Below are 19,066 nucleotides of genomic sequence, written 5' to 3'. Positions count from 1 at the left end.
GCCTAGATTTAGAAGCTTTTGCTATGTGTCAGATTCGAATCTGGGACCTCAAATTTGAAGTCTCACGTCTTTCCCTCTCAGCCACGGACTCTTAAGGATTGATTAACACTAGCCGCCAATAAAGCAGAAAACGGATAATATCCCATGCTACAGATCTTGATTAAGCAAAGTGCCGCCAAATGAGCACTTTTATTAGCGAGGTGGGTTGTGAAAAAAGTCGAGTCATACTGATAGCATGCTCGTCAGTGTAAACAACATGGGTTTCGAACCACGCACACTCCAACTTTGACTCTTTCCTCCGCCGCTACGCCATTTGACATTGATGTTTACATTCTGTAATAGCAAATACCAGGCAGCAATTTGTGCGTTCATAAAGCGGACATAGGTTGATTTAGATTAGTTTATGGAAAAAAATAGTAACAAAATTGATCGGTGATTACAATGTAAATTTTTTGTTTTGCAAAATACCACTAAATAGAAATTGAACAATTTACTGTTTACTAGGCTGTCTGCTTACTGCTTTTAACCATATTAGCTGGCACGTTCCAAACGTTTTTTCAAACAGCGGCGAAGCGAAACTTCGCACCACTTGCGATGCAATAAAAACATTACAACAAACTTAAAGTCAAAAAATGAGACCAAACCGGCAAAATAAGGAGACTGGAAAATTGTCAAAGAAATTAATCTATCAAGACTTTTTACATCTTTATCTTCATTTTCTCTTGAATTTAGTTGATTTCAAGAAAAACACGCCTAATAAAACAACTTAATGCTAAATTAGCATTCAAACAAAACTCCTTCTCCACGGTTGGTCTTGCGAGCAGGATCGGGGGCTAAAAAACGCATTTTCCTTTCTCGAGGTTACTTCCGCTCTTAAATGTCTTGTTTTCCCATGTTCAAAATATTGCTAACTCAATTTTTTTTCTAGTAAATTTGGATTTTCACATGACTGTTTAATGAGTGATTACCTGCTGGTTAGCTGTCTGTTTGGACTCAGTTAACTTATTCGGACTGAAATTGTCCCATTTTAAAATTGATTTTCGAGCAGCTAAATTGAAGGTGACGAATTATTTAGGATGGGTATATAATGGTAACACACGTAATACGGGAATGATATTCAAGGAACTTCTAAGCCAATGTATCACACTTGAAATAAGGAACTAATCTAATACTAAATTTTAACTCACTCCAAAAATTTAATCCCGAAACGAGACAACTGCAAACTAAATAATAATGTACTGCTCAATAAATTTAATTCGAACCATTTACAGCACCATCGTAGCGAAAGTACGGTCGTCGGGTCATTGGAAGTTTCGAAGTTTAGTTAACAGAAAATTGTTGGCAATATCAGTGACCGCGAGCCACTTATTCGACCAAAAAACGCAGTTTTTACATTAAATTGACTTTTTGACACGGTTTTTACAGTTTGCAGTGGAAAACTGGCTTCAGATGTCAAATGATCCATTCGTTTTACGTTGATTAACTTCGTTCAGATTTGTCGACCGAAAAGGAAAGTTTGCATTAAATACCGCTCAGTTTGAAATTTTAGATTCAACATGGTAGTTTAGAATTGACTGGCGAAGCTCAGCTAGTCACAGAAGTCGTGGCAATAAATTATAACAAATGTCTCTTTTTCATTTTTATAACAGTATGACGCCCAGATAGCTATATTAATTTCAACGTCAATACACACCATGGTTTGCTTACATCATTTCATTGCAATACATAAATAGCAAGAAGTCCTGTGTCGGAAAAGAAAACTTATAAGGTTCGGTTATTAATATAACTCGGCCTGGTAACTAGTTTTTCAAAGTTACTTATTCCAATTGGGACAGTCTTGTCTTGAGTGCCTCTAGTTGTTCTGTGATTTGAGGAGGGAGGTCTTTGTTCACTTGCTCGTTGAAGTAGTGCTCTATCTCTTCAACTTCGTTTGTCCAGAAATTCTTCGACACACTCAGAAGCTCCTTCATGTCAACTGGATCCTAAAATTGTTTGACTCGTAACTCATTTTCCATTGATGCTAGAACGCATAACTCGTTCGCTTAAGAAAGAACATAGCCAACAGATGGTTGGAAACTAACTTATACGAAATATCAATTATTGGCGAGAAAAAATGAACTTTTTAACTTCAAGTCTTAGTTTGTTTGACCATTTGAGGTCAATTTAGTCAAACAAAATTGGACTATCTGTAGACTTGAAAGTTCACTTCGTTTAGAAACTCTCTAAATAGTTTTAATTGTTTCGAAGCAATAAAGACCAGTCGGTCAACAAACGCATTTATTACGCGAACTTAGAAATGCTTAATTCCAGATGTCTCTGTTATTGATATAATGACACTACAGATGATACACTTGCCTTAAGTCCATTGAGATTAATCCCGTCAATCGTAGGCACCTTCCCAATTACTTTTTCCTCATAGATACTAGAGTCATTGTCCAGACGCCTGAAGATCCACTCGATCACACGTGCGTTCTCTCCAAATCCAGGCCAGATGAACTTTCCAGCGTTGTTCTTTCGGAACCAGTTCACGTGGAATATCTTGGGTAGGTTGAGTTTGCCTCGTTTTGACTGGTCGGCGAAGTCCAGCCAGTGTTGCAGGTAGTGTCCGAAGTTGTAGCTGTAGAAGGGACGCATGGCGAATGGGTCGTGCATGATCACTTTTTCTGAAGCCCAAACCAAAATTTTAAAATCTTTTTATTAACTTTTCCCACATTTGTGAACAACCACTTCTGCACAAGATTTTTTCAAGATTTTACCGGGATGATTTTGTATTATCTTAAATTTTTATACAACTAAAAGAGCAAAAAAAAGACAAATTCTTTATATAGCTGATACCCACTTCTATGTTCCGCTGCAGCCGTCGCCTCCGACTTCATCGATGCCCCCATGAACACCCCGTGCGCCCAGTCACGTGACTCATAAACCAAAGGAACCCCCTGTGGTCTCCTGCCTCCGAATATGATTGCGTCTATCGGAACTCCTTCTGAGCTTTCCCAAAGAGGGTCTATGATTGGACACTGGTTGGCAGGTGCGCAGAATCTGGAGTTGGCGTGGGCTGCCAGTCCCGTGGAGATTCCTATCTTGAACGGTTTGCCCCTCCAGTCAGTTAAATTAACACCCTGGAATCCAAAAAGAACAAAAATAATAAGCCAAAAACAAGTGTACCACACCGTTCAAGTATTTGAACCGCAATAGTTTAGTATCCAATTTTTTTGATTTTATTGGATTTTACGACCAATTAATTGCAGGTTGAAAACATAGCCAACAAACAGATTGGAAAAATATCAATAAATTCGACAATAATCTCAGAAAAAAAAACAAATAAAAACAAGGATAGACGGTTGCTGTGGAAGTAGCACAGAATACTCCGACCACATTCTCAAAAATTTTTATGCCAATAATGTCATATGGTCTTGCGCATGGTTTAACATCAAAGAATTCTTTGAATGAAGTTCTTTTCGCACAGAAAAAAGGGTTACGGCATAAGAAAACTGAATCATATTTGTAACGTTTTTGATGAACCCAAAATTGATACTTTTTTGAACTATTTTTTAATCAGATTTTTAAAGAAATGCTTGCTCAACTGCAACTAAAATCTCCAAATTGTTTGTTACATATAGATTCAATAACTAGCCGTCGTCCAGCACGGTCAAACGCCAAAGTCTAATATTAAATTTGGGATTTTAAAAGGCAAGCGGAATTACTATTGTATTATTTGGTATTTGGGAACAATTTATCACTATTGTTCCGACTACTTCATGAAGTGAAGCAACTATGGCGTAGGGTGTCTTGTTCTACCAGATTTTGACTATTTCAAGAAAACCTAAAGGAGATTTAATGTGGTATGATATTAAATCCTTTTCAGCCTTGATTTGGTTTAAGTAAAAATAAAATATATCCTCAGTGCCAAAAATAGTGAGTTTTTCCGATTTTCAGACCTAATTTCACGAAAATCAGTAAAACCGACAACTCTTTTGATGACACTAAATTTAATTCTACTGCAGTTTTAACGTTATTCTAGCTATAATTACCTCTCATACTCTAAGTTTTTATTAAATTTAATCGTCATTTACCAAAAAACCATCAAGAACGCTAGACGCAGAGTCGAGGCTGAGGATCACACCATGCGATGCAACACGAAAAAAAATCACTACGCTCACAACTCTTAATAAATCACCCTCACTCTTTATATACTCGTCAAATGAAACAATATGAGGCCACTAAGCCGATATAAAAGAGGCTATTAAGTTATTAAGTCCCCCTCACCCTTAAAACACAAACACGCACATACAAACTTTGTTCCCTCGTCAAAAAACGCAATATGAGGCCAATAAACCGATATATTATAGGCCGATCGAAACATATCAAGCAGAAAAAAAATTTGTTGTCATGAAAAAATATAAGTATAATTTCTGTTAGGATTTTTAACATTTTGCGCGAGCAGAGCTGAGCATAAAACTAAAAATAACTTTTCAATTGAAACGACTCAAAATTAGGTCACTAAGCCGATAAAATTAGGCCAAAACAATTTGGGCAGAAAAATTTTTCAAGCGAAAAAAAAGAAAATACACAAAAAAATTACAGACAGCAGAGTTAAATCAGAACATTTGAAGCAACTATATGTGAAAACAACTAAAAAACAATTCTACAATATGGCAATTAAGCCGACAAAGCAGACAATAATAAGCCGAAATTTCTTTTAAAACGGATTATTTCCCGTTTGAAAAAAAAAACACGTTCTGTCAGCTTCGAACCCAGTCCCTTTGCCGTCACGGGCGCATTGGTTACCTCCAAACCAAGTGTGCCGGAGACGCAAAAAAAAATTGAATTCATTATGAACTAAACCAAACTTACTAGTTCTAATTTTGACCATTCTATGAACGAAGTTATTCAACGGAAAAAATTCTAGTACCCGATTGCAATACCCTTGCTTATGGCAAGGGTAATCAAATTTTTCCCTTATTTTTTGAATTTTTACTTAAGTCATAAGTGTCAGAATATTGTGCTACTTTAACAGCAACTGGCTGTCTTTGTTACCATAAACTTTTAAAAAATTGCCTCCTTACGTCTTGCAATTGCACATCCATGCCCTCCCACCACACTCCCCCCTCACTGGTTGTGGCCACATTAGTGAACACTGTGTTCCTCGATATTGTCTCCATGGCGAATGGGTTAGTGCTGCGAGATGTGCCCGGGGCCACTCCGAAGAACCCAGCCTCCGGGTTGATAGCACGCAACTGACCTGCACCATCAAAAAGTGTTTTTATTGAGAACAAATTTTGCACAAATCATTTTTAACAATTTCAAGTTTTTGAATGTAGCCAAAAAGAAAAGTGCTAATGAACAAGAAATCAAAAAGATGAACAATTTTTTCAAACTTCTCGAAACTGAGCACAACTTCGAGAAACAAAAATTTGCATAATATTGAGACTGTAAAAATTCTTCGTGCAAACTATCAGCTGGGAAAAATTCACCAAAACTTCATTAGTGGAAAAGGTCAAAAATTACGCTTTGCTGACCTTGAGAATCGAAGCGCATCCACGCGATGTCGTCTCCCACACACTCGACCTTCCAGCCGGGCAGAGAGGGTTTCATCATGGCCAGGTTTGTCTTGCCACAGGCGGAGGGAAACGCAGCAGCTATGTACCTCTTCTTACCCTCTGGATTCGTCACGCCCATGATCTATAAAATAATGAATGATTTGTCATTTATCAAAACGTGTACGCTATATCGATGTTAAGCATTGTATAACCATGGCATAATTGGGAGCCTTTATTACCCAATTGAGTTTTGTATTTGCAGGCATGCTAAATTTTACTGGTAGGGCGACAATTCGTAACAGGCGACCATTCGTAACAAGCGACAATTCGTAACAAGGCATTGGCAAGTAGAATACGCTTGCTCCGCTGCGCTTACATCCGGCACGAGAGAAATATTGCGCGTGAATCAGTGTTCCCCGCTTAACCTACTGTTACGAATTGTCGCCTGACGAATTTTACTGTTTGAATCAGATAATAGATTCTGGTTATAGTAATTTTTTGCAATATTTTCAACACGAGGATCACAATATTTCATCCAACGTCGGAAAGGTATATTTCAGTCTGCGTGATTAGCCGTAGCGGATTTAGGCAGACCTCTCCCCTGAGGGATTCGACCTCCTAGCACAGTAAGCTTCTCTGTTGGTTCACGAAGACATTCTTTTTGGTCGACCAACGTTTGAACTTTTCTAAAAGCGCCTTGGGTGCACAAATAAACTAAATTCGAGGGCGGAGCGGGCTTCAAACTAAAACGCAGTTTTTCCGTCAAAACATTCCAAAAAGTGCCCTAGAATGTCATTTTTGACTGTTTTTTCAAATATTCTCCTGTGGCATACAAAAGTTTTAGCAAAAGAAGGTCTTTGGGAGAGTTTAAGTCTCTTGGTCACGCTAAAACAAAGGCCCACAAAATTTTCGAAATTTTGAAAGTCCGCCCACAACTCGAAAAAAAATCCGAGATTCTCGCCTGTAGATGAGCCTTATCAACAATTTGCTCTAACCAGCATGTGTTCAGCCAGCCATCCCTCTTTTCTGGCGAGACAAGAGGCAATTCTGAGGGCGAAGCACTTCTTTCCCAACAGGGAGTTCCCTCCGTATCCACTTCCGTAAGAGACTATCTCGTTCTTGGCGGGTATGTGGCCCACAAGCACCCTAGCTGGATCACAGGGCCAATGACTGTTATCGCGACCTAAAACGACGAATATATGTTCAACACAGAGGCGAGGCTGCAATTTGAAGAAAAAAAATAGTAAATTAGCCTTCGGGATCCAGGCGCTCGAAGCGGATAAAAAAAACTTGCTCGTAAATCGCTCGCCAATAAAATTGAGGGCTAAAACTATTGGAATTATTGTGCGTTTGCTTGTGTAAAGACATGTAATGTCAAAATCAAGGAACATTCGGCAATTTTTCCCGCCAGCAAAACAATAAAAAAACTAATGACTCAAGCTAATGACAAGAAGTGATGAAATGATTTAGTAGAGAAAGTTCATGTAATGAAGCAGGCAGCGAAAATTTTTTTCCATATTTTATAACCATATCGAATTTTGAACTACCGAATCAAAATTACTCTGTATCTTCGTTATTGAGACGCTTTACTTTTGAATCGTGTCGCATATCGTTACAAAACCGTTCGCTATTTTTCCTTACCTTCAGGTGGAACTCCCACGCTGTGAATGCATTTCACATACTCCTCACTTTCTCCCTTTCCCTCTTGAGTAGTCGCCAAGAAGTCCAGCACCTTCTGGCCCATCCTGGTCATGATTCGCATGCTGGACACCACGTAGGCGCTGTCTGTCAACTGGATGCCCACTTTGGCAAGAGGAGATCCCACCGGACCCATACTGAATGGGATCACGTACATGGTCTTGCCTGTGTAACACAACACGTATAATTTAAATACAAATAGATACTGAAAAAAACAAGGTCCAGCCGGGACTCAAAACCAAGACCCTAGGGTACAAAGGCATCCGCGTTACCTCTATGCCAAGTGGGAAAAGCCAAGTCTCGAAGTTGCTAAGGTTCACTAATAAAGCAAGTTCACTATTTAACTCTAGTTCACTATTTAACTCTAAGGTTCACTAATAAAGCAAGTTCACTATTTAAAAAACTCTAGTTCCCGATTATTAATAATGCTCCGATTAATAATGCTCTGATTAATAATGCTCCGAATATACCCGATGCATTGCCGAGTTCATAGATACTTTCACCGCTCAACCGCTATATTCTCGTATTTAAGTCCACCAGCAGTTTTTAGATATATTGGAGCTGAAATGGCCAAATTGATAATAAAAAGCGGCTCTTTTTCAGCCCACCAATTGAACAGATTTGAACTTTCTATTTGCAAATTGCAGTAAGAACAACTCAGAGATATTTTATTTTCTAACTTTACTAGATGATCGAAAACTCGAATCTTAAAAGGCCTTCTCTCCTACGTTTGCTTTTTGTATGTTCTGCAGTTGCTTAGCTTACCACGCATGCAGCCTGGGAACCGCAGTCGGATCTGCTTCTCAAACTCTGATGGATGCATCCAATTGTTTAGTAGTCCCTTGGCACCCTCTGCCGGGGTGGGTTTGGTCTCTGCCTCCGTCTCAGTCACAATAACTGTCTTGCTCTCTACTCTAGCCACATCTTGCGGGTCTGTGCGCGCATACCAGCTGCAGAAAATATAATTTCTAGCATTCCATTATTTAAGACCCATATCATATATCCACGAAGGAAGGGACCAATGTACGAGTTGTTCGGATCTTTACTAACCAATTTTGTGAACCTACTTAAAAATCGCCACCTCACTTGACAACAATTGCTACATTTTATTTGGAAAAAGCTGCACTGAAAAATCAAAATTGAGCATACGTTAGGACTCAAACCAATGACAGAATTATCATGAGTCCAAACTCCTGCTACCAAAGTTTCTCACGGGAAAAACGCATATAACCAGGGGCTAAACTAAGGATTTTTCAGAGGATTTTTTAAATAACCGAAATAATTTTCCGAGCCTCTGACCAAGTACAAGAAAAGCAATTTTTGAAGGGTTGTTACTAAGAAAATCCTTGACGGGCCGTCCGTTTTCCCTTCCCCAAAATCCGCCGCTATATTTATCGCAGTTTTAAGACGCGAACATAATAATACATTTAATTCCAAACCACATTCAGAAGCTTCTTTTGGGTCAGTTTTTAAAAACTTAAATTGCTGTCATAAATGAAAGCATTAGCTAGTTGAGAGAATAACAGAAAAAAATCATTTCCTTGAAATGTTTAATGATATTGTTGCCATTTGGAGCAGCGCATCGTATATTTCAGGCGAGTGTCATCTAGAACGGGCTGACTCATTTGTTCAGTATTATTAAATTAAATTGTTGCTCGCATTGGTGTTTTTCTGTACTTCTTCAGAAAGTTGCTATTATTTCGTCTCATCTTCGACCCACACTGCAGCAGTGTGCCTTTTGCTACACGCGGGGTCCCGACTCTAGTAACTGACCATCAGAAAAAAGACAACTGATGTGTATCAAAAAATGTTCAGTCCAAGAAAGTTAGCTGCTTCGAGTTGTCAGGTAAATTGAGATTTTAGGGACACGAGATGTGGTTGGTGTCATAAGGAGAATTTAAGCACTCAAGACATTCGTCTGGTTGCTTGAGTTGAGAGGGTTGAGTTGATAATTCAGGATAGGGGAATAATTGCAGCAAAGTTGCACCAGGCTGTTGCAGTTTAGTTTCATGTCTGAGATCCTACTGGAAGCGGTGTATACTTTACTAATTCGAGGCTTATTTTAATTTTTTTTCTGATTTGACTTTATCAAGCTGCTTTTTTACGTGTTCTCACTAGTGCTTACGAAGCACAGCTTCGCTTCTGTGTAAATTGTACCCCAGTTTCATTAGGATCTCAGACATAAAACTAAACCACAAGGCCTGCAACAGCCTGGTGCAACTTAGCTGCGGTTAATCTTCTCTACTCACCAGCCCTCTAAACTCAAGCAACCAGACGAGAGGGCAGGGCGTGAGATTCCAAATATCAAGGTAGCATGTTTCAAACCGATGCGTAGCAAAGTCTTGATAATTCGAAGCTTATTTCTTATACTTTGCTATATATCGGTTTCAAACATGCAACCTCAATATTTGGAATCTCACGCCCTGCCCACTCGGCCACGGACACTAAACAATCGGCAAACACTAGTCACAAAAAAGTAGCTACACATGCTAATTGATTGGGATGCAGCAAAAGTGGCACCAAATACAAATAGACTCAATTTTGCATGTATTAATTTGGAATATAACAAAACGAAGGCATCCGCACTAATTTTGCAAGTAATAAATTGGAAGTCATTGAGCTACATTTTTTAAGAATGTGTTAAATGATTCATTTAAAAAAATTCCGAGATACATTGAGTTGGAAAAGTTTTGAACTAGAGTTTTATTATTGTTATGTTGTTGGAAACAAATAGCTTTTGCATCAAATAGCTTAAAATGCATCAACGGTGTTAACTTATTACTAAACAAATGTCAAAGCACATGCTATCAAAAAGGGGTAAGAGTGCACCAAAAGTGGCACCAATATTTCGTGGTGACTTAGGTTCGAAAAAAGAATAGTCATGCTATTACACTACGCTCGCCCAAGCGTCGCTAGTGTAAACGCATGTGAGTTAGAGAAAAGTTGGATGTACGTGGAAATAAATAGTGTGTTTAAGATTTTTGGAGCATTTTCTCCGCTTTTTTCTCTAGGGTCTTGTTTGGGTCCACTAGATTCTACTATATATAACATCATGGGTGTCTTCCATCGTTTGAAGGAGGATCTAATTCGCCTGAACGGTGGCTTCCTTGCTTCCGAGGCTTTATCTCCCACGCTATTTATTTCTATGCCAGCTTACTAAGTATTGTGAAGAGAGAAGGTTCGTGTGGTGTGTTAATGAAATCATTTTGCTTCCGGCGTGGAGATGTTACTCTGACTTTGGATAGATGGTCTTTAAATAGGGTTTTGGCCAGTATACCGCTCATGGTTCCAAAAACGACGTTTCCAAAAATTGAATCGTAAAACCCTCACCACAAAGGGAAATGTCTTCAACAACCAACCCCCCTTTCTCCTCGAGAAGGGGCAGTGCTCAAGAAAACAATTACTAACCAGTTAGGGTATTTAGTCAGTCTCTGTATCATTCCACTTTGTTCCAACTGCTTCAAAATCAATTCATTCTCGTGCTCAGAACCATCACAAACGTGGATTCTATCTGGCTGCATAACCTTCGCATGCTGGTACACAAAATCACGAATACTTCTGTTTTTAATATTATCTGCGCCATACACAAAAACTGCTCGTGGTTGTTGATTTGTTGTTGAAGAAATCAACTGCTGCAAATCGGTTTGACTGGGTCTTGTTGGAATATTCTCTGGTAAGATTACAGACATGCATTTGTATCTCTCTTGCGATTGACTCGCGGCTGATTTTCTGAAGCATACCACTGAACTAACCCACGAGAACATCTTTTTTTTTAAATCCCTTTTTAAAAATTTACCCTAACTCACTCAAAATTGATAAAGAAAAAAATGAACAAGGTGTGAAAAAAGAAATCTGCAACTATTTAAGATTTGAGGTTGTTGGTTTACATTTCAAATGAGTTTGACTGAAGCAGCTCTGGAAACGCTTTTGAGAAAAAATACGAGTCTGATTTTCCCTCGATCCACTGCGAGAATTTTTCAGCTGACAACATATCTTCGTTTGTTTCTGAAATAAGATTCCGATTTTCTTCGGGTGTCGGAGATGTAGATTCTGAGCTACACTCGAAGTCGTGTTGATCTGACTCGTGCTGATTGCCAGGACTAATCTCGGAACATGCGTTTCTCAAATTTTCGTCTTTCCTTCTGCTCGCTGAATTAGAAGTGAGCATCCCTTCGACTTTATGACTGCTTAACTCACAAAAGTATCACAAGGTTGCCTTAAAGTTCACAAACTTTCTGAAACAGATTTGTTTTGACCGGGTTTAAATTAAGAATGACGCAAACAGCAAAATAAAATTAAGAGCAGTTTAAGAGTATAATGACTCTTTGAATAGTAACAACAGATCTTTAAATGCGTACACCAATTGAAAACTATTATTAAAGTCGGTGACTAAATTTTGACTACTTGCGTCTGGTTTTGTTTGACTGAATGAGCCAGAAATTTTTCTGATATCAATTTGAGTTGGTATGAGCTAAATGAGATAACGACTCGCCTTAAACAGCAATTTATATCAAAATATAAATATAGCGTAGATAATGAACTTGAGGCGATCTCAAATTCCAGAACATTTAAGCTGTTAGATCGTATATTTATACATGGAAATGTGTGTTTGCTTAACAAAACGCGAGAAACACACCACAATTTTTATCAACTATCCTTGTTGGTAAGTCTAATTCTCCAGCCATGGTAATATAAACGGATGTAACCACAAGTTATTCAATATCTAAATCGGTTGGTTCACATTGACACGCCATGTATAGAATGGCACGCACTATCATCATCAAAGGCCATAGCATAGGTCAAATACGCACCCTGGAATAAATGCAAGAACGAATAAGACGAGAATAGGTCAGGTCAATGTCATACCCAGAAGAAGTTGCTGCTAGATTTAATAACTTAGCAGATCGATACGCCGTTTGCTTCATCGCGTGGTTTTAAACAGCAATATGTCTTAGTACCTTTCGAACTCCTTGACACGCCAACACTCATCTACCTTTTTATACACCCCGGGGATTGGTATAATTCAACTTGTAGAACCATATTAGTGATTTGTGGTCAGATAGCAGACAAGGTTCATTTCATACTCCTCAGTCAATGGACAATTCTCCCAATGATTATATCTGATTGGCTCAAAATATTATGAAGCGTGTTTTTGATGTATTCGTATACAACTTGTAAAATACATATTTCAAATCGAAATGATTGAAGTCTATTTTAAACATTTTTTAAAACGAAAAACTAATTTGGTAAGTTGTCAGCGGAGCAATATGGTAGTTTTCGAACAACTGCCTGGTTAATAGAAATCGAAAAATATGTCTGCTTACTGGCCTTTCTGTTTTTTTTAGTTGTCTACCCGCTAATATGGAACTCATGGTCACATACCCATTTTATTGATTGAAAAAGACAATTGACGTCAATGGACAGATGGATTAAGCCAATCCAAGCCTTTAATATCAAAAAAATTCTGAAGCCACATAAATCAGTCTCCGTCTATCAAATCTAGAAAATGAAAACCCAACTCCTCAAGTCCCACTGAGATTAGACTAAAAATAACTAGTTGGAGATAGCAGAAAGTATTTCCTGTTTGCAAGCAACACAATTTCATAAAAGGCTATCTTTCTTTTAATAATGGCATCTTAACAATTTGACATATCAATAATTTGCAAAGAAAATCAGGACAACTTACTGGAAAAAAAACTGACAAATTGAGCCTTCAGATCAGTTTGTTTTAGTTATACGATTTAAAAATATATAAGAAAACCCCTTGCATGATAAAAGATTACACGAGTCTAGGATAATAAGACAAATTATACGACAACAATAATTGTCCATTTGTAATGGGTACTTCACGATTTTTCATAAAGCATAACAAGAGTTACTGTTAATCGAGGCAGTTTAAGTGCACCAAAAACATTGAAGAAAATAGTTAATATTCAAAGATAAAGAATATGAATGGAGGTGTAGCAACTACCCATTTCGTCATGCAAAAACTCTTCCTGTGCAGAAAGAAAAGCATTTGCATACGGAACATGGACTCGATGTTTTTTATGCAAATTGTAAATCATATTAATCCTCTTTTTCTGGAGTAAACATGGTCAACCAATGTGATAAGCCAGTAAATTTAGGGAACTGTAAGTTTGACGAAGAAAACCATGAACGAAAATCATGGAAGTTGCTTGGACGTACATGCAATGGATCCCTTTGTTTTTTTGCCAATTTTTTATTATAGTTTTGATGCTAGTATGCGCAATTGTTCGAATAAGGTTATTCACAACATGAAAAGAAACGACAGTTTGGGTAGCTATCAATCAATTAGAGTCGGTTATATTTCACCTTCTCCAAAGCTATGATAATAATATCTACCGCAGAACGATATTTTATTTCCCTAGTTGGACCAGGTGGAGCTGGGAAATCTCATTTTATTTTTGATTGGTTAAAAATTGGTACTTTTCAACCAGCATTTGAAAACTTTTTACTTTATCAACCTCTTTAATAATCAAATCCAAAATTGAAACCTCAAATTTATACAGGGAGTAGACTTTGACTTGATTGAAAATCTTCCCGATTACGGAACCAAGTCTCTGCTTATAATTGATAAATCTTGTGAGGAAATTTCAAGCTTTAAACAGTTTCTTCAAAGCAAATTGGGAAGAGATGTAGAATTACAAAATACACACATAGTCTTGTTCAAGTCCCGGAGAGATGTTTCACAAATCGTAACATTAAGTCAACAATTAGGTCTCAGATCTCGATTAAAAGCATGGTATCAAGATGCAATGTCTATTCCATATGGTCATTTACTTATCCAACTAACCCCAAAAACAGTTGATTCGCTTAGATATTCTTTCGATAGTGGCTCAGTTACAAATAAAATTGATTTACCAGCTGGAAGAGACAGTTTATGGACAATAAGTATACTATACGTCTCTATTCTCCCAGTATTTCGAAAACTTTCCATGATACTTCTAAAACAATTCATTCTCAGTTGCCCAAAAGATTTTAATCAGTTTCTGAGCGAGTGTTTAGTAAATCTAATAAGAGGAGAGCTTCGGAAGGAAGACGTACTAAAATGTCTAGAGACTTCAGAATAAACACTTAAAAACTCCTTTTAAGCAAAAGAATCAATTAAAGTTCAACTAAAATTTTACAATTGATATCTATCATCAACCCATTGGTCATTAATCGCTTGATGTAGTATGGAACAGTTTGTACTCATCCTTTATTCGGTTTATCAATAAGAAAAGAAACTTCCGAAGAAACAAATTTGGAACAGAGAGCGAAAACAGAGGAAACTACCAAAAAAATTTGACTAAAATTACTCCGCTGTAAATGCGCGATTGAAATCAATTGATAAAAAAACACTAAATGATACTGTTGTGAACTCTCCCAGAAGGAGATTGAGCCAATCATACAACATTATTTTAGATGCAAGAGATACAAAGGCATCAATTGTATACTTTGTTTGTGCTCTTACGGGAGAAAACTTTTCTAGATCTTTTCTTTAAAATTTTAGAAGCTACCCAAATTACATCAGAGTTTGTCATTGAAAAGAATGCTAAAGCAAAAGACAAAATAGGCTGGATCCCTCTCAAAATCTGAAAAGGTAAGATTAGAGGTAGAGCAGCTCACGGTTCTGTCAAGTGGTTTGTCTACATTGAAAGTGAAAAAAAAATTACAATCCAAAAAAAAATCGTATAGAAAGTTTGGTCCACCTAATTTCAAGCTTTTTCAACATTTACCAATGAAAATTGGTGCATGAACTTGGCTTTTGTAGACGACCTAGCTCATCAAAACAAGGGAGTAAAGTATTTACTAGTAGCTGTAGAAAATGTTTCACGATTTGTCAGCATTCAAACAATGAAAACAAAGTATGCCAAAGAAATTTTGCCAGCTTTCAAAAAAAGTCAGCTTTCAAATAAAAAATCCTGCGAAATTGGGGGTCGAAAAAGGAACGGAATCTGGAGGAACTTTCGGAAAAATTTGCAGTGGAGAAAACATTGCAGTTTGGTCAACAATAAGTGAGACAAAAGCAGCATTTGCAGAAAGAGCAATTCAGTCTTTAAAGCATTTAATATATCGTTATATTGGAGATCATGGTGAGAAAACTCTTCCCAAATTGCAACAATTGGTTTCTACAATGAATTGTCGCAAACATCAGCCCATTGGAAAATCTCCGAGTTATGTGAAAAAAGATGACTTTAACCAAATTTGTATTAAAAAAAAACTGTTTATAAAACTTATTCAGCCAAATTTCAAAATCGGTCCACCTAAAAAATAACAAAAAAAAGAGGTAACTATGGAATAATTTTACGAAAAAGAAGTGAGGAAGTTTCAGGATAAAAGATAAAGCATCTTTTGTTTGTTATTCTATCGATTAGTAGCCTTGAATTCTTTCACAATTTAGCTTGTTTCTAATGCTTATTTTAATTGTTATTCGAATAACATTCTTAGTTCCTTTACAAATTTTCTACTAAAAAAAGCTCTTAACGGTTAAAGGGAGGTTGCTAGTTCAGAAAAATCGTACCCATAATACCAAAAACTCACTGAGGGGAAAATTACCGACGAAATTCGAGAACGTCTAGGTGCACAGAAATTGGAATTAATGTGTCAGTAGATCAGTAGATAAAGTTACAACAAAAGATAACCGTTCATTTACTTGATCTTCAATCAATAATTATCATTCAAAGTGCTGATTTGAGTCATATTTTAGGTTGCGATTTAGAGCAAAATCAGACAAGGCTTATAATGAGTGGGTCCACATTTTCCCACGATATTATAAACTTAAAATAATCTAGTCCGGGATAGAAAAACTCCTAGATTGCGCTGTATTCCTATCATTTCTAGCGTAAAAATAGGGATAAAATCTACAGGACAGCAGACGAATTATCAGTCGGTTACGAATCTACAGTTCAAATAATTTTGAAAAATTATTTCCACAGCAACAAAATAGTACTAAGAGACACTAGAGGTGAAATTTTTTTTTTATATCCGTAGGAATTACGCGAGTTGTTCTCCTATTCAGTAAGATTTCCGATATTCAATTTTGATTAAGACTTCAACCGAAATGGTTGCCCAAAATTCAGCTGATTTCTCCATTTTTCGTGGACATGCAAGACAGCGTGGAAGAGGTTCTGGTGCTCTTGCACAAACTCATGGGAGAACTGCCATCCCCTTTATTGAAAAGTATACCGTCCGAGCTGCAAAAACAGTCGGACAACATTTGTTTGAAATCGCAGCTCCAGAGATAGGAGAAGTTGTTAGTGGACGCAAAACTTCAAACATTTGCATAAGAAGTCGGAACAAAAACAGTTCGAAATTGGTTGAGAGGTTTAACAAAGAAGTCTAAGCGTAGAACTGGTAGCAGCATTTCCCGGAAAAGTAGCTCGAAAACAGTCGTTCTACCAAAGAAATTTCTGAAAACATATAATAAATTCAAATCAAAGTAGTCATTTTCGGTACGGAGCTTCTACAAACTGTTTTTCAATTATTCAAGAGAAAGTTATGTAATACTTTCAAAACAATACAATGGTTTACAACGCCGTCGGCATTGAGCAATAATGGTTTACAACGCCGTACAAACGAATTCAAATCGTGAGCATCGAGCAAAAAGGAAATTCTTGGTTTTCATGGATACAGTATTGTAGAATTTCTCCAGTTTGATATGCATACTTTCACTCATAGAGCAAACTCCTTAGGAACAGGAACAACTTTTTCACTCTATGGGAGGCTCGCCATTGATGCCTATTTGTGAAAAAATATAACTACCAAATACTAAAACTCGAAATAAACTCATTCGAGCGAGACAAAATTTTTACAAGCCGTCCGATAATCCAAATCATAGTTTAAAAATGGTTGATTATCTACTGTTTACTAGAAAAACTTTAGTAGCTGAATCTTATCACCAATAGTTGCAATGCAATCTGGAAAGGGAACAAAATTTACAGGACAATATTTTTAATAATGCTCCAATAAAAACAGGAGTTGCAATGAATACAAACTAAGCTCGTCTGTATGTGGATCTTTTTATGAAAATCCTTTCAACTATCAACAGTTTAACATGAGAGAGCTTAGAATTATTCGAGGTGGAAGTGGTTCCAGTAGATACAACTTCTCATTGCCGCCCCTATGTTACAACAATGAAAGCAATGCAATTTAGCAAAAAATTTTCCAGCTCTTACTATGGATTAAGCACACTATATTGTTCTTAGATATTCTTACAATTAGATATTCTTACAATTAGATATTCTTGCACGTAGATATTCTTTCAATAGTGGCTCAGTTACAAACAAAATTGATTTACCAGCTGGAAGAGAGACAGTTTATGGACAATAAGTATACTATACGTCTCTATTCTCCCATTATTTCAAAAACTTTCCATGATACTTCGAAAACAATTCATTCTCAGTTGCCCAAAAGATTTTAATCAGTTTCTGAGCGAGTGTTTAGTAAATCTAATAAGAGGAGAGCTTCGGAAGGAAGACGTACTAAAATGTCTAGAGACTTCAGAATAAACACTTAAAAAATCCTTTTAAGCAAAAGAATCAATAAAGTTCAACTAAAATTTTACAATTGATATCTATCATCAACCCATTGGTCATTAATCGCTTGATGTAGTATGGAACAGTTTGTACTCATCCCTTATTCGGTTTATCAACAAGAAAAGAAACTTCCGAAGAAACAAATTTGGAACAGAGAGCGAAAACAGAGGAAACTACCAAAATGCGCGATTGAAATCAATTGATAAAAAAACACTAACTGGTACTGTTGTGAACTCTCCCAGAAGGAGATTGAGCCAATCATACAACATTATTTTAGATGCAAGAGATACAAAGGCATCAATTGTATACTTTGTTTGTGCTCTTACGGGAGAAAACTTTTCTAGATCTTTTCTTTAAAATTTTAGAAGCTACCCAAATTACATCAAAGTTTGTCATTGAAAAGAATGCTAAAGCAAAAGACAAAAGAGGCTGGATCCCTCTCAAAATCTGAAAAGGTAAGATTAGAGGTAGAGCAGCTCACGGTTCTGTCAAGTGGTTTGTCTACATTGAAAGTGAAAAAAAAATTACAATCCAAAAAAAAATCGTATACAAAGTTTGGTCCACGTAATTTCAAGCTTTTTCAACATTTACCAATGAAAATTGGTGCATGAACTTGGCTTTTGTAGACGACCTAGCTCATCAAAACAAGGGAGTAAAGTATTTACTAGTAGCTGTAGAAAATGTTTCACGATTTGTCAGCATTCAAACAATGAAAACAAAGTATGCCAAAGAAATTTTGCCAGCTTTCAAAAAAAGTCAGCTTTCAAATAAAAAATCCTGCGAAATTGGGGGTCGAAAAAGGAACGGAATCTGGAGGAACTTTCGAAAAAATTTGCAGTGGAGAAAACATTGCAGTTTGGTCAACAATAAGTGAGACAAAAGCAGCATTTGCAGAAAGAGCAATTCAGTCTTTAAAGCATTTAATATATCGTTATATTGGAGATCATGGTGAGAAAACTCTTCCCAAATTGCAACAATTGGTTTCTACAATGAATTGTCGTAAACATCAGCCCATTGGAAAATCTCCGAGTTATGTGAAAAAAGATGACTTTAACCAAATTTGTATTAAAAAAAAACTGTTTATAAAACTTATTCAGCCAAATTTCAAAATCGGTCCAACTAAAAATCACAAAAAAAGAGGTAACTATGGAATAATTTTACGAAAAAGAAGTGAGGAAGTTTCAGGATAAAAGATAAAGCATCTTTTGTTTGTTATTCTATCGATTAGTAGCCTTGAATTCTTTCACAATTTAGCTTGTTTCTAATGCTTATTTTAATTGTTATTCGAAT

At 36.8% G+C, this 19,066-nt stretch overlaps 2 protein-coding genes across 2 annotated transcripts in view; both read right to left on the bottom strand.

Moving 5' to 3' along the window:
* Window positions 1–19,066, bottom strand: part of LOC134838856 (crystallin J1A-like) — a 126,697-nt gene that overhangs the window by 88,177 nt on the left and 19,454 nt on the right. The gene's annotated exons all lie outside the window — the stretch shown is intronic.
* LOC134838847 (phosphoenolpyruvate carboxykinase [GTP], mitochondrial-like) lies at window positions 1,034–11,936 on the bottom strand. The gene is made up of 10 exons (XM_063854134.1): window positions 11,126–11,936; window positions 10,647–10,967; window positions 8,004–8,188; window positions 7,182–7,403; window positions 6,536–6,723; window positions 5,520–5,682; window positions 5,067–5,242; window positions 2,840–3,119; window positions 2,356–2,663; window positions 1,034–1,982 (listed from the first exon to the last, which is right to left on the bottom strand). The coding sequence occupies exons 1-10, from the start codon at window positions 11,404–11,406 to the stop codon at window positions 1,818–1,820; spliced, it is 2,289 nt and encodes a 762-aa protein (XP_063710204.1). The 5' UTR covers window positions 11,407–11,936; the 3' UTR covers window positions 1,034–1,817.

This window comes from Symsagittifera roscoffensis, chromosome 2 (genome assembly GCF_963678635.1).
Source record: "Symsagittifera roscoffensis chromosome 2, txSymRosc1.1, whole genome shotgun sequence".
Taxonomy (NCBI): Eukaryota; Metazoa; Xenacoelomorpha; order Acoela; family Convolutidae; genus Symsagittifera; species Symsagittifera roscoffensis.
The sequence above is the reverse complement of the archived record's forward strand: the minus strand, read 5'-3'. Positions and strand labels throughout refer to the sequence as shown.